The following is a 25075-nucleotide window of genomic DNA, read 5'->3' as shown; positions in this document are numbered from 1 at the left end:
AGCCAGGCTCTCCTTGGAATATATATGTATTCTTTGGACAGGCTGATCATTTGCGCAAAAAAGAGGACAGCCTCATCAGATCATCCCTTTAAGCAACAAGGCGCAAAAAAAAGATTAAATTAAAAATCCATTTATAAGTTCTATTTCTTTTTATCGTGATCGTATTGGTGATCGAGGTTTCTGTGCATACACCATACACATACTTTGCTTTATAGTAATTATGGATTTTTTATAATTATTAAGCAGTTCACTAAGCCTCAACAATTATTTATTAGAAGGGTTTAATTATCGATAGATTTTGAAAAGGTTCGTTTGACATCCCTATAGTACAAACAATCAAACAATCCAGACAACCAGTAGACGTTTGCCATAATTTTGATTTCTCTTAAATAAGTCAAAATATTTAAGATATCTTTGAATGATTTAATTCGGTAAGCATCTTTAAATTCATATGTAGTTGGTCTGAGTTATGCTCATAAAATATATTTCATAGCATCCTAAAATTAATTTTAAAATATTTTCTACTTTTTCATGACGGGGCAATTTAATGTTGTCTGTGCATCTTCTTATAGTTGTAATTTCGTTTTTTATCTGTCAGCCGCCATTTTCCTTGTTGTAGGCGCCTCAAATGTCATAATAATTTCATTTTCTGAAAAATTACGTTTTCTTTAATGTTTTACGTTCTTTTTCATGTTTCATTGATGTCTAAAGCTACTTCTTGTCCTAATTTCGGTTTGTTCGCACTGAGTTTCGCAAATTGTGTGAGCGATTTCTGCCGACACTCCAAGGATATATAATTGATGTTTTACAATGAAAATCAGAAATCATCTTCATAAAAGGTAGCGAGTGATTTCGACGCCCACAAGACATCGTCACAAGGGCTCCGCGGTGCGTTTCGAGTTTTTTTCGGTGTGTAACATTGAGACATGGATTTGCGATAGAGTCGGTGTAGAAAGTGCGTTGTATGAGGAACAATGAGCGATTCGCCAGGAGTGGAGTGGCTCCCGGCGTACAGCCCGGGGCCCCCGCGGCACAGTCCCCTGGGCCCCATCCCGCGCTTCCTGTACGAGGACGTGCAGCCGCCGTCGCTGCAGCAGGAAAACAACAACAAGGAAACCGAACTCTCGCAGAACACTAACAAAATCAAACACGCCAAACCAGCCTACAGGTACTGCCTATACTTAGCTATACCCACTGTTTTCCTTAAGAACAAAACCTTCGAATTATTTATTCATGACTCATCTTGCTGTGTATTATTTTGCTCTTATGTATTCTGGAAGTAAATTGTGCTTGCATAATAAATCTTGTTTGATTGCATTCAATGATTTATTTGATTAAAAATGCAATTCTCCAACAACAATATTATTGAGTACAGTTTGGCCTGTAACTTTTCAGTGTCGGTCAGCAACTGTACAGACATGTGAGATGTACCAATGGATGAAACAGCTCTTATAAAAAGGGAAATGTATAGCCACCAACTTCAACATGTTGCATTAATCTTTCAGCTCTAAAGTACTCTAATTTTATATCTAAACTCTATCAATAAACTTCATTGATCATTATGCTTGGTAAATTTAATGCTAAATATGAGTAATTTTACTTTGAGTATAAAAAATAATGTGTGATTCTAAATAAATACTTTTTATTAATTTCAAATTATTTCTTGTATTTTGTTCAGTTTAAGAGATTATATTATTATAAATAGTTATATATTTATAGAATCTTTTAAAAATATACCTCAAGCAAGCTTCAATTATATTTTTTTCTGATTTTAATCTATATTACTACTAAATAATAATAGTTTTAATTTTAAATATTGTTCATATCATTGAGTGTTAATCCATACTTAAATTATAAAATTTTCAAGTAAGTCTGTCTGAACTGAAATAGGTATGGTGAGCTTATAGTATAAAGATATGGTAATTTTTTTTGATTGCTCATCACAAATATTTAAGTCTAAAAAAATTAGCTATTTAAAAAAATATAGTTTAGTATGTCACAATGTCAGTTGCCATATTCCTCCAAAATGGCATAAATAATTTTGATAAAGTTTTATAACTATATTTGGTAGGTCTGAGAATAAGTTATTAACTGTTTTGCATACCCCAAAGTAATAAAGGTACACCTCAAATTTTACAAAATAAAAAATGTTTGAAAGGTGTAGGTTTAGCTTTTGTTGTTGCCTGTAAACATAGATAGAACCATATACAGGAAGAAATTTTTTTTAGTACGGATATTTTTATATTTTGTACATAAACAAAATTTAATGAACACGTATTTTTTCTTTTTTTTTTAACTCAAAAATAACAAAGTTATCGTTAGCTAAAGTTATTTACGTTTAAACAGAATTTGAGGGTCACCCTATCGCTGTACTAGGTAATAGGCAACTACAAAATCAGCTGGTAGGTAGGTTAGCGAGCGCCCGCGCCGAGGGCCGTTGACCTTTGTGCGTTTATTTTATTTTTGTTTGATACCTATTATTTTTATAATAATTAAAGGTCGTCACTTTTGAGCTGAGTACCGATATTCTTTTCATACTTTATTGGGCTTAGGACCATCAATAATGCCTGAAGTGCATGCGTAATAATAATAATAAAAACTATGAACTTTCGATTGAAATAATGAAATACAAATGATTATTATTATTACGCAAACTTTTGCATTAAAGGCGTATTTAAAAAATTGTAATCAGCATATTTACATTAATCAATGATATCTACTTACTAAGTTTGTTTTTGTTAATTTGAAAATTTTAATCACTGTATTTTAACAATTGTTCGAAATGAAGTCCATTCCTTTCAAGGCACAACCGAGCACGTTTTAATAAAATTTTCATTTAGTTTATTTAAAACACTTATTCCTCACATTAGGCACTGCGGGGTTCAGGATTCCTTGGGCTCGTGGCCTAGGAACACTCACTCGTACATTGTGCAAGCTGCATGAAGGCGTTTATTGCTGAGCAAATACACTCGCCCCATTTCGTAATAGTCGCGATTTGAAAATCCCGACATAGTAAATGCGCAAGCGACGGCAGATTGTCTGTCACTGGTCGCCCATCGGCAATTCGGTAGGCGTCCTCAGGGATATTTCGATCCCCTCACCTCTGCCACCCCCGTCAGTCGAAGCCGAAGCGATATGCCTACGGCCGGTATTTCTTTGTCGGCGTCTTACAAAGTGCCGCCAGCATTTGCGCAGTTTGTTTGGTAATGTGTCCATTATTTTGTTATTTCTGAGACATAAATTGATAAAAAAAAATTACATAAAATGTATCGAACTGTTTGTAGATTTATGTTTTATTAATGATACTGAACCACGAAAAAAAATATCGGTACTAAAGTCCGAATCACCCTGTATTATAATTTCTTGTTTGTGACAACTTACAATTAACATTTTGTTGTTGCTAAGCCACCTGCAATATCGCCGGGAGTTCACCACCATCATCTAACCAATGTCAGATAGCTTATTCACAATTTTTGTATTTGTCATCTATACTAATACTAGAGGACCCTGTCAAGTCTACTCCTCCCCTTCCCCTGAATTCTTTTGTTATAAAAAATTTGATAACTGTAGAACCGCTTGACCGATTTTGTGCAAACTTCACATAAACCATTTACTGCATAATCCAAACAAAGCCTAAACATTTGGTTTGGAAGGTGAGCCCATTACAATGAAAAGTGGCATTGATTTTTATATGTATAGATTATAAAGAGTTAAAGTGTGAAGTTGTAGGGGGGGGGGGGGGCGTAATCTCTTTATATACTGAACAGATTTGGAAAATACTTTTACTCAAGAAAGCTAAGTTACTTGCTAGTGTCGTAGTCTATACTTTATACCTATACAGTATATATCGTGCGATCAGTCGACAGACTATGAGCAGAGGTGTTGTAAGTAAATTTGGCGGTTAAAAGCAATCTTTCCCAGTGGGAGCAGCTCCATGTAAATGTTATTTATGGCTTTCAATCAAATTTGCCGTCTTTTCAAGAGTTGAATCATCTGTGGTATAGTTAACTGTACAGCCAGGTGATTTGGATGGTTTCTGAGTCTGGCTTTGTACTTGATGTTACTGGTTTTTATTTCTTCTTTTACTGTTGGCATTTCTAGATGTTCATGAATTTCTGTTATTCGTAGTAACCACAGCGAGTTCGACACTTATTTCAATATGTAATTTTGCGCTTTTTGTATAATGCTAATGTTGGAGTTGCATGCTGAACCCCACAATTGGACTCCATACATCCATACTGGTTTAATTATTGTCTTATAGACAAGTAGCTTGTTTTCCAGTATAATCTAAATGACCCTTACCTAGTGATTTTCTGTTTACTTTCAGTTATGCGAGCATGATCAGACTGGCTATCAGCAGTTCTCCGAACGGCAAGATGACACTCAATGAAATATATAATTATATTTGCAATGCATTCCCGTACTACAAGGAGGCTGGGAAGGGTTGGATGGTAAGAGATTATTGTTTAGTATATCTATATTTGCCAAATATATGTTAATAACAAGTATGACATAACTACAAAAAAAAAACCCAGTACCAAGTGATTTGTTCATATTATTTACACCCTTCACTGGTGTACAAACCACACCATTAAACAATTCTGAGCAGACAGAGACACTTGTGATAGAGGCATAGGTATTTTAGGCCCCTAAAATACAATTATTCAAATCTAAAGATTTCAGAATAACAGAATTTCAAAAGAAAATCTAATACATAAGTCATTGTAGACCAAATTATTGAATGTTTTACAATTGTGTTCAGTTCAAATGTTTCACAATTGGCATTTTTCTAAATATTTAATTTTAATTACCATTTTCCTTATTTTAGAATTCGATAAGACACAATCTGTCGCTGAACAAGTGCTTCATGAAAGTGGCCCGCAGCAAGGACGACCCTGGCAAGGGCTCGTACTGGGCAATGGACAGCAGCTACAAAATGGCAGAGGTCACACAGCGTCGCAAGCGCAGCCTTCGGGTGAGTGATGCTCTGGGACTGAATGGTGTTTCTATGTTTGTTCATTATTGCCTAGAAACAGGCGTTAATTTGTAGAATTTTATTATGCACAATCAATTATTAATTTTATCAAATTATATCTATGTGTGTATATAATATGGATATTATGTGTTTATAATATGGATATTATAACTACACTACAATAATATTATAAAGAGAAAAGATTTGTATTTTTGTATGTTACCAGTAACAAATAAACTCCAAACTACTAGATAGATCCAAAAAAAATTTTTCACTAGTGAAAAGCATTTTTTTTTATTCTTTACAAGTTAGCCCTTGACTACAATTTCATCTCAAAAGGTAAGTGATGATGCAGTTTAAGATGGAAGCGGGCTAACTTGTTATGAGGAGGATGAAAATCCACACCCCTTTCGGTTTCTACACGACTTCGTACCGGAACGCTAAATCGCTTGGCGGTACGTCTTTGTCGTTAGGGTGGTAACTAGCCACGGTCGAAGCCTCCCACCAGCCAGACCTGGATCGGCCCAGCCGAAGATCGAGCGCCACGGAGGCCGTCAAAAAAGCTACATTATAGCTTTAGTTTAATACCTTACATAGTATCAAAATGTAGGAAACTGACATGGTTAGAACCAATGTCCTGCTTTAAGTGTGTTCTGGTCCTGGATACCACAGCCTAAGTACCTTCACCACTTGGCTGTGGGCCAATAATTAATTTATCTTACTATGCTCTGAGAAGAAACTGACAAAGTAGGACAATGCCACCTACAAATACTCATAATATGTTTCATGTTTTGCTCTGTAAGTTTGGCATCTTCTGAACTAGGATACTAAGACCTTTGTAAATTTATTATAACAAATGTGCCTTGTCAACTGTGAAGCCAAGATGTCCTTAGTTAATATAGTTAGAATTATAGGTATACTCCACTTAGGTGCTTTGCTAGTCAAATAATGAAACATTACAACACTATTTTAATATAGAAACAGTCATATTGAGGAATTGTAAAGGAAAATTTAATGCATATTGAATTATATTTACTAAAGGAAACTATTTTGTGACCTCTAAGTTTGTTATTGAAGTGGCCTTTGGCTGAGAGCATATTGCTAAATATTTGATGACTTGCTCTTGATCAATGGAAGAAGGTCAGATTTAAATGAGTTTTTATGCTATGGATTTTCTTTTAAATATATCATTATGATATTTTATTATAAATGCTGCAGCTATGAGCTGTCAAATAATATAACTAGCAGACACTCAACAGTTTTACCAGTGTCATTCCCGTTCCCATGGCTATGTGGCTTTCTATGGGTAAAAGGATTGCAAAAATGCTTCAATAGATCCAGAGATTCCCATACAATCTCATAAACTCACAAACTTTACTACTTCATATTAATATAGATATATAAATATTCATTTATAGGTTTTATGGATGAGGAAAGTATTTCCCTTGCAATCCAAAACCTATCACTGAATGTATTTTAAAATCCTTGATTAATTATGCTACAATTATAATAATTATTAATTACTCCACACTATCCCGCATATAAAGCTATCAGAGGATCGTTATATCTTTGTGGTCCTTAATATAGTTGTCCAATTGATTCTTGAGTGATAATAAGATCAATAAATAATTAAACAATCAAAAACTTGTCTGCATTAAAAGCTTCGGGAAATGCTAAATTATATGACCTTAACCCTACATCCAGTAGTCACAAGTCCTGGACTTTGATTGGTGTTTTTCTCTCTACCACGCGATGGACCCTAAGATATTCGTCTCATGGCATTTCCACAGCAAAGATAACCTATTGAGATCTTTTAGTTGAGGTCCAGTCAAACAGTCTATAATAGGTTGTAGAGTGTTTAACATAGCATAACCCTTCTATACATTTATACTCATTATATTGATGGATGAAAAAGTTGGGTATGGTGGGCTAATTCATGCCGGAAAGCATATCTTATAACCAATAGGACTAAATCAAGAAAGGTCACATAGGTTGTGCTTAAAACATACAAGTAATATTCATTTTTATGAAGAATGAAAACAATAAAAGCTAATTGACCCATTTCTACAGATTACTAATACACAATAATTTTCTATACCTACAATTAATTACTTATCTCATAGGCATATTATAGTATCGTACATGTCCGCTATTCTAAAGTCATTAACTGATTATTTTTTGATACACTTTAAATCATACAGATTAGCATATTCATATCCTATAATAATTAAAATAACTTTGGCTCAATAAAATACTCATAAAATGTATTTTCATGTATAATTTTAGTAAATCAAATCATAATACATCTAATTATATTTTTGATGCTGAACTTTTTTTTGGATGAATACCTACCCTGTGTCTGTCCGTTCGGAGACTAGTCCCTCATTTGTGATACGCATTGCGAATGGAAAATAAAAACTAGATTTTTTACTCCCAGTAGAGGTAATATGCTTGATATCTAGTAAAGACAAAACTATATACAGGCGGTGGACTCGTGTTTACTTGAATTGAGTGCCAAGAAGTTGTGATTGGCACTTATTAAGTGGGGACGTTTTGTGGTCGCTGATTGTGCATTCACTTTTTTAATAAGATCGATGGCTATACCATATAAAATAAAACATCACAATAATTCCATCTCCAGATGGCTCCATACAGCCCGGAGTGCAGTTCGAACAGCAGCGGCGAGGCGGGCGCGTCCGGCATCGACGCCGCGCCCACGCCGCCCGCTACGCCCACGACGCCTACCACGCCCACGACGCCCACCACCGCCGTCGTCAAAGAGGAGCACACCGTCAAACAGGAGCACAGTGAGTATGGAGTGTAATTCAGAGCGAGTTTCTCAATTTCATTTCGCATATTTTGTTTTTACTTTTTTATTATTTTAAATTATTAAATTCACTGTTTGAATTAGGGTTTGTTTCGTTCTCGTTCTACTTTAAGCAAAATTAATAACTTGATTGAGTTGTTATAAATCCGGTACCAATACCATTAACTTGTGCCAAAAAGAAAAACATATTGTTAAGTAGAATATTAAGAAATATAAAATATTATCTCAATCTGTGTAGCAAGGGCTTAACTATATTATTTACAAATGTATCAATTACAGGTATTGTTCATCTACTATCTATATTTAAATTGTCAATCTATCTGCAGTAGAGTCGCGCTACACCGACGACGCGCTGACGGCGCTCATGAACGAGGAGCTGATCACGGACGCCGACATCAGCAGAGGTACTCCTTGCAGCTCTTATATATTATTATAACGACGTAAAGTTTTTGGGGTTTTGAAAATTCTTTTCCCTGTAGGTATCTACCATATTTGTGAGTGTCAAATGCCTATTTTATACCCGTATCCACACGGGAACAAAAGTACGCGGGTGAAGCCGCGGGGCGTCTGATAGTGCCTTAATATAGTTAAATAATATAGTTTTTTCCATTTATCGACAATACTCAAAAAGTCATAGTAGGAACAGCCTTATATACTTATTACTAGCGGACGCCCGCGACTTCGTCCGCGTGAAAGTCGATGTAACCTATCCCTGCCCCTATCCTATCCCTACCCCTATCATACCCTACTCTACCCCTACACCTACCCTACCCATTAAAACTGCACACGCGACGGAAGCTACAAAATGTACTCCATTTTTTAAGCTTCCGTCCATCTCCCAATTTCCCAACATTTGCCTTCACTGATGCTCTGCTCCTATTGATTGTAGCGTGATGAAAAGTATACTATAACCTGCCCAGGAGTTAGAAGAACAATTGTACCCATTCGTTAAAATCCGTTGAGTAGTTTTTGTTTCTATAACGAACATACAGACAGTCAAAAATTTTACTAATTGCATTTTTGGCACCATTATCGATCACTAATCACCCACTGATAGTTATTTTGGAAATATATTTCAAGTACCAAATTGACCTCTCTACAGATTTATTATAAGTATAGATATGTATATCATTAACATGTTCATGGCCGGGTAAACTTTTACAAGTAGATTTCAAGCCGTTCTTATGGGTAGGATTTTAAGCTACCACGCTACGTTAATATGGATTGGCCAGTGATAGCGATACAATACGACTTAACGATTAATGTCAATAACTGAGACCTACGTCCTAACATGCTCTGCGAGTCAGATATTGGTCTTTCGAGTGTCGCTATAAAGAGTTGTCAACATACGTCCGCACAGAGAGCTGGTGGTGGTCGGGCGCGCGGCGGCACGTGTGCGTGGTGCGCCACAGCGCGCTCACGGACGACTACGGCAACTTCCTCGACACGCGCCACCACTGCGACTGCCCGCTCGACACGCCCGCCACGCCGCCCACGCCCACGCCCGCGCCCGCGCTGCTCGCCGACGACGTGGGCGCCGACGCGCTGCCCACCACGCCGCCCTGGCACGCGTTATAACACCGCCCCGGCGACTGGCGCAAGCGCAAGCACTACGTGTGAACGTATTGCGGTATTCTTACGAAACTGAATTATGTGGATTGTTATCCTTTAACGAAACAGTTGTAAACATATACTTACTAAATATGTAATACTAATGCTGATATTGTCAAATATGTTGAGTTATTTGGCTTGTAAGGCATTCTCTATGATACGCGAAACAGCTATTTAAACAAGATGTGTACGAAGGTTAGAAACCTTTGTGTTAACGTATTAAAGTGCGTCTAAATTATTTTTAGCCGGCACTCAATACATTCAACTTCAACACATTGTGTTTGTGTATTGTTCATTTTCAATCACTTACAATGTGTGATAGTGTTGAGGTGTCAGGTAAACATTATCAAATATATCACTCTACGTGAAATGAACTTGTAAACTTATGACTTTACAATCATTTGAATACTGTTTTTTAAATCATTGTACATATGTCAAAAACAAATAATGGAGTTAGCTGGCTAATTCTTTCGGAAAATGCCGATAGGCAATATCACACATTCTTGCGGAAACTTCGTCACAAGTGTGATATTCAGGGGATCTTTTTGCACGCAAGGAATTCTCTCAATTCTCTCTCTCTCGAGTTAATGAAATCAGACCAATCGAGTTCACTTGAAATTGTAAGGCAGTCTCTACTACCGATATCACAAATGATGCAATATGGAATTTCTATTCTGGTAGTAGTCAGTCGTTTAGCGTTTGTTTGTCGTCGCTATACCACAATAAGACAAACACGCAAATATATACAGACAAACTTGACTAAAGCTAATCGCTCATCTAACACACGCGCCGATCAAAACTCTGGATTCTGTACTTGGTGGAATGATGTCATGATGCCTGTGCTTATAGATGAGCGAATACCTTTTACTTTTATAAACTTTGGTTCGCCAATTTTGGCGCCCAAGAACTAGGGCTATAGATGTAAATGACTGTAAAGATTTTGTTGTTAGAAGTGGTACTGCGTACCGATATTATATTATATTAGTAGGTTTAGTGTAACATGTATGCCAGTATTTTGAAAGTTATATATCTTAAAAGGTTGATCTTTGGTTTGATCCATGTTTTGCAGTTTACAAGGTTTTTACAATTTTGGAAAAATTGTCACATGTGGAAATGTTACTTATAAAAAAGGAGTGTTTGTTATTATTGAAACTTTAAATTTAATTTAAAATTATTCAGTTATAATATTTTGTACAATTTTATGTTATAAACCATTAATTTCTGTCTATAATACTAAGTTAGGTATGTGTAGGGGATGCAATAAAATTTCAACCTAATCGTCATATTATTAAAGTAGCTTTTGCAACACCAATATTGTTGTATTGAAACTTCTGCGTTGATTGACATATTATTTATTCTGTGTTAAATGAAGATGTAATGGGCAAAAATTAAGGTTTCTTAACATTTCCACAAATGACATACTTAAATAGACCAGTTTGGAAGTGTGTTCAACTGTAATTATATACATACATATAGGTAACATAGCGTCTACGTAGTAAATTAAGTTGTACCTAAAACAAAATAGTAAAGTACTATACATATAAAAGAAAAAAATAACCTTTTTTAAAAAACAGAGTAACGTAAATGAATAACATATCTGCCAACATATACATAATATACCTAATACATAGATAGTGGGTAGTTACCTCTACGTTATATATTATGTTTTAATGATTTTTGTATTTAAAATATGTATTTGCTATTATTACAAAACCCTTCAATGAATTTGAAACAGTAGGGTTATTCAGTAACGATGTTTTTATTACTCGCTAGTGCGAGTTTCCAATTCGCCTCTATCTCTCTCTGCCTAACACTATACTATAGAATGAGAAAGATAGAAAGAAGTGAATTTGAAGCTCGTACTTGCGTGTTGTACGAAATATCTATACAAAATAACACTACTGTTGGCTGCGTTAGCGTTGAAAGCTTATGCTGTACAAACTAAAAAAATCTTTTTTTTTTCAGTTTATATTAATTTTCTTTTTATACAGATAATTATATATTTACTTATAATTCAGGATATTACATAACAAAGGTATCATCATTATAGTGAAATTGGATCAATTTGATAGATAATTATTAGATTTTGATATTAGTTCGATGAACTAATAACAATCTCACCCTTTATCAATTTGTTATAAATTTCTTTATCATAATAACAATAAAACAAGCACGTAACACGTTATATTTCTACGACGAGATTATAATTGAATTTATCACTCATTCAAATGCCATTGCATTGGAATGGTACATTGACATCTTTCAAGAAAAAATTAAATATTGCAGTAAATAGCTCGGTTGATACAAAATAAATCCTTCATTGATTAATAATTAATTTTGCTAACGAGACGTACGCCAACAAAATATATCTTTCTCTTTTACATTCAATAGCAATGAAATAGAAAGCGATATAAGGACAAAACTAACTTTAAATGTTGGTATCTTTTGGCACACACATTAGCTTGTTTATTTCTGCTAAGTACAGACTACAGTTATTAAATATCGAAGCTTTATTATATTTTAACTTCGAACAAGCACATATCATTCACAATTCAAGTAAAAATTCACAAAAAAAATAATTATGTAGAAATGTAACCGTGTTAGTGCATAACCAGTCATATTTCAATTTTGAATAACATAATTTCTTCAAAGGAAAACATTTTTATTAGACATCGAGAGTATAAAATGTGTATATAATTTTATTTAATTTACAGAAAAGTATCTGAGAATAACATATATATAAAGGTATACATTTGATTTTAATATACATAGTTATTTTAATCAACAAATAGAACAAATACTATTTTTGGTTAAACTAAATAGATATTTATTTATAGTTTGATTATTTCTATTTCAGTGTTATTTGCTGTGTATGTGAGTAATTAAAAAAAGTTTGATATTTTATGACACAAAAAAAAATAAGACAATGGAGGTAGATTAACAAAATTTTATTTATACGTTTTAAGTGCATTATGTCTTAGAGTAAAACCTTATACATCTTACACCACGAAAGTTGGTTACACGGTTTTCTAAAATATTTTTATTAGTTTTACCAACAAATTTTATTTATTATAAAATTATGAATTATTGTTTTTTATAATTCATAGAACAGTGCAAGGAAAATAATGGTAAATGTAACAAGAAAGGAAATTAACAAAACTTGTTAAAAAAAATTGCCTTGTTTAAACGAAAGAAAACGGAATTCGTGTTGAAAACTTTTTAGTACTGTTTTTTATAAATAAAGCTTAAGAGTATATCGAATAAAATCATTGGTTCAATTAAGATTCGTGGCGTGAGATGTATTTTTTTAATGGCCAAGTAAATATAGCCAGTTTGTGAACAGATCTCAGAACGACCAGTATATTTGCTAAATTAAGAGCACCCATTCAAGAGCGCACCCCCTCGGTACGGGGTCACAGCGCTAAGCGTGAGTTTTTGGGACAGCAGTTAGGTACTGTCTTGGAAACTCACCCTAAAAGTCGGACAACGTAAACCTTTAGGTATACCAAATCTTTGCGTAACATCACACTAGCAACTTTTGAGTCTTATATCCTTATCAGACAGTATGCGGGCCTTAGATACATAATAGGTGTCAAAGATGCGGGCTATATTTTGTGAGGTCAAATCATTGAAATAGGAAAAAAGTCGTTATTGGAAACGTCATAGAATCTGTCTTATGTGCTATGGTTATATTGTACCTCCCTACATAACCACTCATCTGTATCAAATATGACAATGAGAGGTCATAGGATAATGAGCACTGACACTCGTATGACATAACAAATCAATGTGACATTATTCCTTACTTTGACTTTTTGTCACAGTGACTTGCAGTTACCAAGTCGAATATTATTAAAGTTGTTTAAGGCATACCACGCGACAATAAGGACGATTTTATTTCACACGATTTTGGAAAATACACCCCAAGAATTTAGTAAACGAGTGGCTAAAGTGAATGACGGTCGTGGGTGACTGACAGTTACAAAAAGTCATAATGACAAAAACTATTGTAAGCAGCTCGTAGTATAAAGTGACGTTACCGAGTGACGTCATTTGTACTTATTGCTAGTGTGGTGTTCCGTTGATGTGTTGTGCGACTGGGACTTGATGACGTAACAGCGTATCTCTGTGCGTGCTCCTGGCGTACGTTATGTGTACAAGTAGCTTTCAGTTTAATGCTGCTGTAAACGGACGATTCGGTGCGAAAAACTGAACAATATCGCTATTGGACGGGCGTTTAATTTTGCTGCAAAACTGAATAATTTTGTGGCCAGATTTTATGTCTTTATTGCAAAATTTACTTAAATAAATAATAAAAAATAACTTTTATATAAAATCCAAGGTCCGTGTGGATTATGACTGTCTTAATACATTTATTATATTACATTATTGAACACCTGGTATTATTTTTATATTTAGGAATAAGTAGAATTGAAAAATTCCGCACATGAAAATAGATTGTTAATTTATCGCATCGAATCGCTCAAATACGGCGCAATGTAAGAATTTATGTAATAAATTATATAATTATATAAATATTAGTTTTATAAATGTATAGTTTAACGACACATATACGTAATTCGCTTCTAGTTACATTCGGCCTACAGCGAACATTCAGTTTGCACTTGCCTAAATCGTTTATTGTATCGCGTTTACATTATGTCCGATCCGATATACGAATAATTAATATAAATACATATATATATTTAATAGGAATCAATATTAACAAATAAATAGGATCTTAAATAAAGGCGTTCTCTCCCCAGATGCGTGTGAATTGTGACTCTACTCAACCTTACCAATTCTTTAACCCTTGAGATATCAAAGTAGTGTAATTTTTTCATATAAATAGCACCAAATTGTATCCCCCGATATTATTATCATTTGTTTTACAACACTGGAAATAATTTAATTTTAAAGAAGTTTTCAAAATGCCGACACCTGGAGTATAAGTGTCCCATGATGGACAGTTTCATTAGACACCGATCACACTTTTATATTTCATAGTTATATTTTCTGAATTTTACAACGTTCACTAAGCAAGTCACTAAACTCAAGCATTGAGCAAGTACATAATAGAATAATTAATTAATTTAAAATATATTATCTGAAAATAACGAAAAACCATTAAAATAAAGGAGGAATTGTTTTTAGAACACGCCATCCGCTACGACATTTATATATCGCATCGGATAGAATGTAAACGCATTATCGTATCGCTATATATGTTGTCTGTGCCATATAGTCGGCCGCGCCGTCGAGCTAGACTAACCAGTCCCATATCTTATCAAAATGTGTTCAGGAATTTTTAGATTATATACTTATACTGTCGATGTAAGGTGTGTGTACATATTAGTGTAACGCTCTCAGGTTTTATAGGATATTTTGACCCGGGTTTTATGGCGGGCCGTATTCGACAAGTGGTTTTTTGGCATTGTTTCACGTGTCACATAGGTCTTAGCTGTTTGTGCGGCGTCCTGTCGTCCAGAATTAGATGTGTTTCTATATCGCGAACACCCCTCGGCCTCGGCGGCTGTGGTAGTGCTGTGCTGGTAGCGTATGCGCGTGGTTGACTACAACTGTTATCGTTGGAAAATTCATTTTTGTGTTCTTCTGAAATTGGTTAAAAATCATGATATAGTGCGACATAAAAGAGTAGAAATTAATAAAAATGTAACTAATAACCTTGCCTTTACTTTGTGTGGCAACACAAAATTTACTGTCATTATCACAAAGATCTGTCATATAGTGTATATCATTATTGATAATAATTATAAATTATAGTAAAAATTCATTATTGTTTATATTGAATATTTATTATTTAATATAAGATCAATTTGTTGTGAAATACAAAATATACAACATGTGAATATAATATATAGGATGAGCCCAATTTATATGGTTTATTATTTATCAAAAATCACAAAGAATTGACATTGGTGTCCAATTTTGTAAATTCTGTTGTATTTAATTATATTGTTTTTTTATTTGTATAATAACAATATAATCGATTAATAATTAATATGATAAGCTAGCACTACAACAGCAAACGGCCGAGTGGTCTTCGTTAAATAGAACTTTAAAGTAAATGCGAACGATATATACCTAGTTATTATTAAGTGGAATATAAATATATATATTATATTACATACAAGTGGTAAAGAACCGCTCTAGATTGACAGAGTGGTGTCAACTGGCGCATCACCTAAATTTCAAAATTTCTTTTTGCGGTTTTGCAATTAAATAGAAATAAAAATGTATAAGTGAATACACACATTATTTATATATTACAACAGACGCCCATTATTAGTTTTATATTGAGAAAGGGTGTAAGTAAATATGAGCAGAAAATCACCAGAAGGAGACTATTTTTTTCATGGATTTTTTCACAGGCAAAGTCTTACACCGATCAATGTCAGATATTCGCGCGTCAGATAGACACCGCGGATATGTCTGTTGTGGTCTGTGGTCAAAGTCCAAGGTTCAAATATCTAAGCAAGTATGTACGTTGATTTGTTAATTGTTTCATACATTACTAACATTCCTTGCTTGCGATTCTTTGAAAATGTAACAAAAAATTTTGAAATTATATTATTTAATTTTTTGTGTTCACTCACACTACAAAATTTTAAACGAAATGTCAAAAATTATTTTCTTGAAATCCGGATCTTTCGATTCGACAATTTTTGACTTTTAGAATAAAAAAAATTGAAAAAAAGTAATACCAGTATTTAATGTAAGTATTTTTAGTTGAAAATGTATTTTTATAAAATGGACGTTTTATTTAGTTTTTTTTCGTAATTCGGTGCATAATATTAGTTGCCATCATGTTTATATTTTTTTGAAGTATATTTATTTATTTTCTGTGATAATCGCTTCGTTTTTTTTTATGGAGGCAAAAATATATTATTTACCATAATTGTACGCATCGAGTTATTGGATGTGTTGATAGTTTTAATGCACCAATTCAACGTTACATTGTATACCTACGTAAATAAATAATTGTAAATTAAGTTGTACGACTTTTGTACGCATTGCAACTTTAACGATTCTATTGTTTCGTCGTTGGATCGCGTGCTGGTACATTTTTGATTTTTTTTATTATGATCATGTGAGAAATGAGCCCACAAAACAAATAAGTACATATTGAAATTTTATTACATCTCGCTCGCTGAGAAAGGTTTTAGGAATTAAAATCACTAAATTGAGGAGTTATGGACTGTCCAAAGAAGATATTACCATCGAGGGCCAATAAACATTACTAAATACTTGGCAGGCAAAGAAATATTTGAAGAAACAAATATACTGCTATGTAATATATATATATATATATTCAAATAGCGAAATATGATGTGAATGTCGTAAATTCGAAGTCAGTTGCAACGATCAGTCATTCATACACTTAGTGTGGATGTCTGAAAAATAGACTCATTTCTCACATAGTATCAGTGAGATGTTACTACATTCCGAATGGTACCGGAAATAGGGATATCAAGACCGCTTTGTAGGGAAACAAGGCTAAATAATGCATATATATTATGATTTTCTTAGAATATGCATAATGTTTTTTTTTAGAAATGTGGTCCAACAAGCTATTTGTCCCTTAAGTAGTAGCATTTCATTGCATAGTAGATACAAGAATGTATTACCTAAATGTTTTATGTATATTATTTTGATTGGGTACACTCACTCCGCCTATAGATGATATTGCCGGGCGAACGATTTGAAATTATTTAATTGTAACTTACCGCTACCCGTTTACTTTAAGAGTAGAATGTTCTACCTCTAAAACATAGTTGATGTACAATAATATAAACTTTTAACAAATTGTGCGTTTTTATTTTTCTTATTTAAGGTATACCCATATATTTAAGTGTCGGTACAAGTACTTATAGTGGGTATACCCAACCGGCTCTTGGAGGTAACATTTAAGGATTTTTATCCGCTAACTTTGACACTTGTACAGTTTAACTATGCCGGGTAGGTAATGATAATAACTTCCGTACGAAAGTGTCAAACGATCAGAGATGTACAAAATGGTTTTAAAAACGCATTTAAATACAAATTTAAATGCAAAATACTTTTGAGATTTACTATTTCAAATGCAAAATACCAAATAGGTTTGCGTTTGGTATTTTAAATTCTAAATGCAAAATAGGTATTTTCAAAATACTTTTTCATAATAAAATACCTTTTGGCCAAATCACAGATAATTTGTATTTATCATGAGAAATAGAGACACAATGCCGAGCCGAACAAAAACGTTCGTCATAATGTTCGTCGTTTTCGTGTGACATTGTCACTCGTCAAGACTAAAGGCGCGCACTCTGACCAACGAAGAAAAAATAAAAACCCCCACACCATGTGATAGAAGATAAAAAATTCATCCTCACTTTGCATGTAGGAAAGAACCCCAAAAACAACATTTTCTTGAATTTTCTTTTTTTCTACTTTATAGTCGTAATTAATATAACCAAACAGCTTTCTAGTTTTAACAGACTCTGAGATATCTTATTTTATTTACAGCTTTACCTTTTTAATTAACTCATAATTAATTTTTAATTAATAATTTTAACCTAAAAAAATTATTATTCAAGATTTTTTTATAATTATGACTTTGTTTACATTTTAATATACACACTCATGCTAATTTACAGATTTCTAGTAATTATAGTCACTGCGCTAAGCCGCGGACGGACGGACGGACGGACATAGCGAAACTATAAGGGTTCCTTGTGGACTACGGAACCCTAAAAAGAACGCACATGGCTAGCAGGCGCCTCTACTGGTCAAATTCGTCAATACAAGCGTCATTCGTTCATTTCGTTTTGTTTGACTGTTAATATTGGCTAAACTTAATCACAAAGTATTTTGCATTTTGAAATGAATATTAAAAATACAAAATACATCTCGAAAGGTATTTCAAATAAAATACAAAATGCTTTTTACTAAAAAGCATTTAAATGCAAAATACAAAATAGGTATTTTGCATTTTAAATAGAAGTATTTCAAATAAATCACATCTCTGCAAACGATGGTGCATATTTAAACATGGCGCCAAAAATATTTAAAACCAGTTTTATTTAGGGGTTTGTATACATACCATGTAATGTTTGGTTTAATAATGATGAATGTTATAATCACTGTTTCATCCATAGAACAGACAACCCTAAAAGCTAACGCTTTTAGCAATAGAAGTAGCAAGGGGGCGTGGCCCGCGTACACCCGGGTGTGCGGAACATCGCAAGCGTGTCCGCGCATGTACTAGCAGTCTAGTTTTGTTCTGTGACAAAAGGAATAAATAATATTCAACTTACATATTTCATTTTTTACTAAATATTAAACATCCATTTAGGCCACGCCCCTGGGTGCGCTGGTTTCAATACAAAGAATTGACACTTTATAAATCTAGTTACCTCTTATATCTGTGGTTTCATCAACTACACTAATCATTTGAAGTTGAGATTCAGTCTGCTTTCAATAACAACATTGATATCATTAGCACTCGTAGTGTTAGTGCTGCTGTGACGGGTCATCATTGGTTTATCGCAGCTGGATACGTCAATTTGTTCCCTATTCTACCCTCAATCAGATTTTGATCGACATGTTATAAAATGTTTAAGCCTGCAACATCTCGTATATCTATAATATTAATAACCATCTATATTATATATCATAAATACCTATAATCATTCTATTATTTTATTTGCAATTTGAGATTTTACATAAAACAACAAACTTTAACGTATAAAGACGCCAGCGCCATCTAGAATCTATACTTTTAATTCGAATTCTGTACATTGTAGATACTTTGTAAATGTTTGTTGGGGGGCACTATATAATCGATACTGAAGGTGAATATAAGCTAAAAAGATTTTTATTTTTTGAATAAGACCATAATACGGAGAAGGTCATAGATGATACATGGAGAAGGTTATACTTTTTATTGCGAAAATAAATGAGAAGGGGGTGAAATAGGGGTTGAAAGTTTGTATGGAAAGTCCTTCATCTTTAGAGTAACAGTTTTAATTTGTTCATAAATCATAAAAAATACGAAATATAATGTAATTCAAAAAAATTTTGAAATTCAACCCCTAAAGTGGTGAGATATAGGGCTTGAAAGTTTACATTGATTTCCACACGGACGAAGTCGCGGGCATGCGCTAGTTTATATTATTAGCAATACTTCAGTATCCAATAATTTGTTAGAAATTTGTCACTAAAAATTGTCGGTGTGCGTGGACAAATTACCTACCTATAACTTGTATAGTCGGCTATAATGAGGTACAAGATAAATGAAACGACAACCACTTGAAATATCAACAACTTTATTATTGATTATATACAAGAACAATCGTAGACACGAGTGCACGTCAACAGCCAGCACTGCGACAGCGCGCACTCGGCGCCGTCGAATAAATAACAATAAACGCGCTAGACGCCCTAGCGCTTCCTACTAAAACCTATACAACTTGTTATTGCATATAATACACAAGTGTTTTAAGACTTAACACGTGACGACAGCATCGAAATCGCTGAAATTTGAAACGGGAGCCAAAATGACTGTTCTTACACAAGATCAATGATAATTTTCTCAAATTCATACGCCCATGTTGTCAGTAAATATATTGCAGTCAAAACTAACGGTAAAAACAGATCTTTTCTGGCGAAATTTCAGCGATTTCACGACATCGGCGACGTGCTGACATCCATAAAATCACAACAGCGTTATCAGTCACATATCACAATAGTCTAACACGATAAAATAATATAACGTAATATAAAGCGGATATCCGCTGCCGTGCATTTTCGACACGAGATCCGCAAATTCGTCAAACATGTATGTGGAGGTACAATAAACTAATCGATTGCGTGCGCCCTGACGGCAGTCGGTAACTTGTCAGAAAAGGCTTTAATACGACAAAGCACGCCCACAAATTACCTAAATATTTTTTTTATATTTGTAAGGCATATATATCTATTAAATCTGTTGACATTATGTAAAGTGGATATTATATTTAATTTAACATCAAGGCAAAATTCGTTTTCTAGCGCATAATTTTGATTAAGAGATACAAATATAGTACTTATATACAGTTGATTAGTCTCTCGAAAAGAAAAATTAAAGAAATTTTCAAATTCGTATTATACATTTTATGTACAAAGTTAACGCTTTGCGCCACATATTCATTATACATATTTCAGTCAATTCCCTAATACCTCACGTCATACGGACGTGGATTCCAACCATTGACAGTTGTTAGCACTGTAGCTATTGCTTGAACTATAGGACACCAAGGCTGACAGCCATAATCCCTGGCCCTAGAGGCAGTGTGCTCGTAGGTAACATAACATTGAAAAAATTACATAAACCATTTTTTAGGGCCCCAACCATTGAATTCACCATGGACCTCAGATGGTACAGTTCCTACTGTAGTGCTATACTGTAATGACGTTTTCATATCTATCTCTGTCTATATAGTGGTAGACAGAGATAAGACGACTTCGAGACGAACATTGTCAAGATATACAAACGTCCAATGTAGCGAAAAACTATTGACAACCGACATTTACATTTTATTTCAAGTTTTATTTCAGTTTCTAGGCGATATCATTAGATAAAACCCAACTAATGTTCACGTCAGGAAACCAATAATTAGAAACTTAAAATAAAGATACGATACCCCAAATGAATAATTCGTTGCGCCAGAACACAATATACAATAATACCAATAATACATGACATTTGTATAATAAGAAGTCACCGTCACATTTACAATAACTACAACTTGCCAACGGTATAACAAACAAAAGAGACGATAACATGACCGGCAAATGAGCAACTGTGATGTTACGCCAATGAGCTCCCGCGCACGACCGAGCTCTAGCAGGGTAATTACCTGAGTATTCACAATCTGTACTCAGATCAACTATTGTATAGGACCTGCCTCGCTAGGTGTTACTTTTCTGTCAAAGTATATGATGAATGATCTAATGCGATTATAAAAGCTGTCTCTATAGTATCGATGTTAAATAGTTGTAATCGTGTTCGTCGGATAAAGAGCTACGTAAAAATACCTTTTTATGTAGTTGAATGGTGTAAAAAACGGACAAAACTTCTAGTTTAGTATAAGATATATAACAAATCTAAGATCGTTTTCTTCAGAAAATGGCAGACAACTTTGTTTGTGACTAAGTGTGCGATACAGGTCCTTCTATAATTGGTCTGAGCGATCTGTAACACGCGTTACCCATATCTTTTTTTTCTTTATATATCAGTATTAAAACTACTAAAATAACGTAAAAACTAACATTAAATAAACAAATGTACTTCATTGAAAAAAAATACAAAATTGCACACGGTTTAATAAACGATTTCTAAATATATCTATACACAATAATATGCACATTGTTTTTAAATATGTTACATTAGAAAAGGTAAAATGGACAAAACGTCAAATTACCGAAATGAGAAAAATCATAGGCTTCTTTCTTTTTAACATTCTCTTAATTTTTGTGACCAAACCTGAATGAATATATTGCTATATGAAGTTAAAAAAACATTTAAGACTGACTTTTTAACAATTTCGGATTTTCATTACGTGAAATAACAGATTTATGTCGCAAGGGATATTAATAATTATTATAATAATAATTAATAATTGTTTATTTGCAAGAATACAACATTCCACTAAATTAATAGTGTGCAAATATAAAAAAATACAAATAGTCACAATTACCAAATAAAATAGATTTAACTGTATTGAGATTAGAAACAAGGAAATGAGGTTTATAGGCGATGTTTACCACAACCCTGTATGTGAGTCATTCGCTTTGTGTGAAATTATTATAAAAAAAAATCTGGTCGAATTTTGAACAACGTACAAAGCAGATTATTAGTCAAATCCCCAATTGAAAGATATGAGAACATTTATCTCGAATTTTAATTTTACGAAGCTCTCTCGATGTTGATTTCAAGCACTCCAATAAATAAACATTATTTTATTTACACAACCCGCGAATGCTACTACATGGATTTTTTAAACACTTTTTTATCACAAATAAATTACACATTTTTTTTAAATATCTACAAAAAAGTATTAAAAATTGGCAATAAGGCACACTAAAGCCTACTAATTCATTATAGCCACATTATTGATGGCGGCATTACAAAAGTGAGAAATATCATAAGATCATAAGTCGTAACGCAAAATGTACAACAATTTGAGTGTTAAAGTAGACAAGGTTCCCGAGCGATCCATACTTTTGACCTCAATTATAAGATCGCGCAAGACAAATATTATACAATAATTTAATTAACATGTACAACGTATAAGCGCCGTTGTCGGGCCCGAGATATATTATAGAGTAGTATAAACATGTTCACAGCCTAACAACACCCAGTAGACCAACTGGTAGTCGCTACAATAAATTTACACTATGTAATAACCAATGCATGTTTTTTTACTTCACCTATAATAATACATGAAAATCGATCATCGAATCGATCGATTTACCTGGTCGAAGGCAATCTTAGATTTTACAAATACAATAAATTACAGAAGTACAGTAATAGTTAACAAAATATAAACCCATTACCCCATACCCACACTCGATTGAGAATCCATTTTTATGGCTTTTTCTAAATATAATTAAGACAAGTTGGCGAATGAACCGATAATTTGCCTTCGTTTTGCAGGCAAATCAGCAAACGCTAAATATTTAAATATACAAAAAATATAAATTCCATGATAAGCGTGACATCTATAATTTTAAAATGAAAATACATATTATACGTATTTAACTTGTTATTTTCTATAATTTAATTGTTTTTCAATTGAAAAATGCTAAATGATTTTTTCGGTAGAGATATTTTTAAATAAGTCACAAATAGTCACATAAATAACCGACGTGGCCATTTTGATTATAATTTAATCACGCAACTATCTCTCTCACACGAGCACTCTGTATATGGAGCTATCTCTTTCGCGCGTAGTCAGTTTACAGTCACAGCTAACGCATTTTAATCGTAATCAGTAAAACAGAAAAACGAACCTTAGGCATATATTAATATAGTCTGACACGGAAAATGTTTTTTTCGAACATCCTAATATTTTTGAAATGGATTTGTATGTTTGTCCTACAACAATATAGTAAACTGTATTCGAGCGTTTTATTAGTAATGTTCCATCTATGTATATATTTGTATTTTAAATATCAACAGGTCCATGCATTCCAGAACATTTTCATAAATTTAGAAGTGAACCACATTTTTTAAAGGAAATTTTATATTAGCGGTTTATTTAACAACCAAACGCACCCATGCACGTTGTATGCAACATTGTGCTTGCCCTGGTCACAACTTGTGCACGCCGCTATCTGACAGCATAAATAAAGTATTTGACTACCAACACAATACGAGATACATAACAATATAGAGACGTAATTAACAGTATATGATACACGTATCTACAGCAATCGTCTAGGCAGCGGTGCGAGCGCTGCGGCGTGGCGGCGAGTGGTCTCCGCTGCGCGCGCGACGGCGAGTGGTCACGCGGTCACGCGGCCGACACGGTCGCCATTCAGTTCATGGTCTAAATGATGCGGGGCATCTGAAGTAGACAATTTTAATGTTAAATTTACTTTCATTCATTAAGTAGCAATAAATAGATACATTTTATATTATCAAAAATCCTACTAATATTATAAAGGCGAAAGTTTGTGTGTATGTATGTTTGTTCTTCTTTTACGCGAAATTTGGAATGGTAATAGATTTTACTCTGGATTAACACATAGGTTACTTTTCATCACAGAAAAATCCATGGTTCCCGCGGGATTTGTGAAAAACTAAATTTCTCGCGGACCAAGTCGCGGGCGTCCGCTAGTTACAAGTAGGTTTAGTTTACAAACCCTTTTGAAACGTCTAGTTTGACTATTTGTACAGATATAACATCAGTTAGTAAAGCTGTGAATGAACGCAAAATAAACAAGCCTAGTTGTATTCACATCAGTAAACTGTCTCATTTTTCTCACTGGACTGGACTCACAGCTGAGCTAAGTTTACCCAACAATCTCTCTAAATGAGCACCCCTCTGATGTTTACAATCCAAGGTCACTCCCAGGAAAACTGTGGAATTTTCTATTTTCAGTGTTCCACCTTCAATCATTAAAGACTTATCTAATTTTATAACATCTCATAATTGTTTATAACTCAATACATTTAGTTTTCTTTGCATAAAAAGTAAATTATTTGCAGTGAACCAATACCAATAACCAACCACATACAATATGGCACATTTTACAATTTTACATCATCGAAGTTATCTTTACTTCTGTGAGTCTTAAAAATTAGGGATGTTTTGTCAGCAAACAGTATAATCTCGCAGATGCCGCTGACATGGTGTGGTAAATCGTTTATGTGCACTAGGAAAAGAAAAGGACCCAGAAGTGAACCCAGTGGGACGCCTATTGTGGTACAAGAACCGCGCGACTTTATATCAATTATGCACACCTGTTGTGTTGTATCACTGTGATAAGCGGCGATGAGATCAAGTGCAACACTTTTGATGCCATAGTTGCTTAACTTAAGTAAAAGACAGTAACTTAGTTATGGTCAACACAATCAAATGCTTTGGACAAATCACAGAAGTGCGCCTGCAGCA

The 25075-nt window shown here is 33.7% G+C and overlaps 1 protein-coding gene across 1 annotated transcript; it reads left to right on the top strand.

Annotated features, from left to right (window-relative positions):
- The first annotated feature begins 595 nt into the window (after nt 1-595).
- LOC112053292 (forkhead box protein I2) lies at nt 596-17240 on the top strand. Its single transcript, XM_024092678.2, has 6 exons — nt 596-1168; nt 4328-4451; nt 4829-4975; nt 7617-7782; nt 8129-8206; nt 9163-17240. Exons 1-6 carry the CDS (start codon nt 975-977, stop codon nt 9378-9380), a joined length of 927 nt encoding a protein of 308 aa, XP_023948446.1. The 5' UTR covers nt 596-974; the 3' UTR covers nt 9381-17240.
- The last annotated feature ends 7835 nt before the right edge of the window (nt 17241-25075 follow it).

Source organism: Bicyclus anynana, chromosome 14, assembly GCF_947172395.1.
Source record: "Bicyclus anynana chromosome 14, ilBicAnyn1.1, whole genome shotgun sequence".
NCBI lineage: Eukaryota > Metazoa > Arthropoda > Insecta > Lepidoptera > Nymphalidae > Bicyclus > Bicyclus anynana.
Note: the sequence above shows the minus strand (reverse complement) of the source record. Positions and strands in the feature narration are given on the sequence as shown.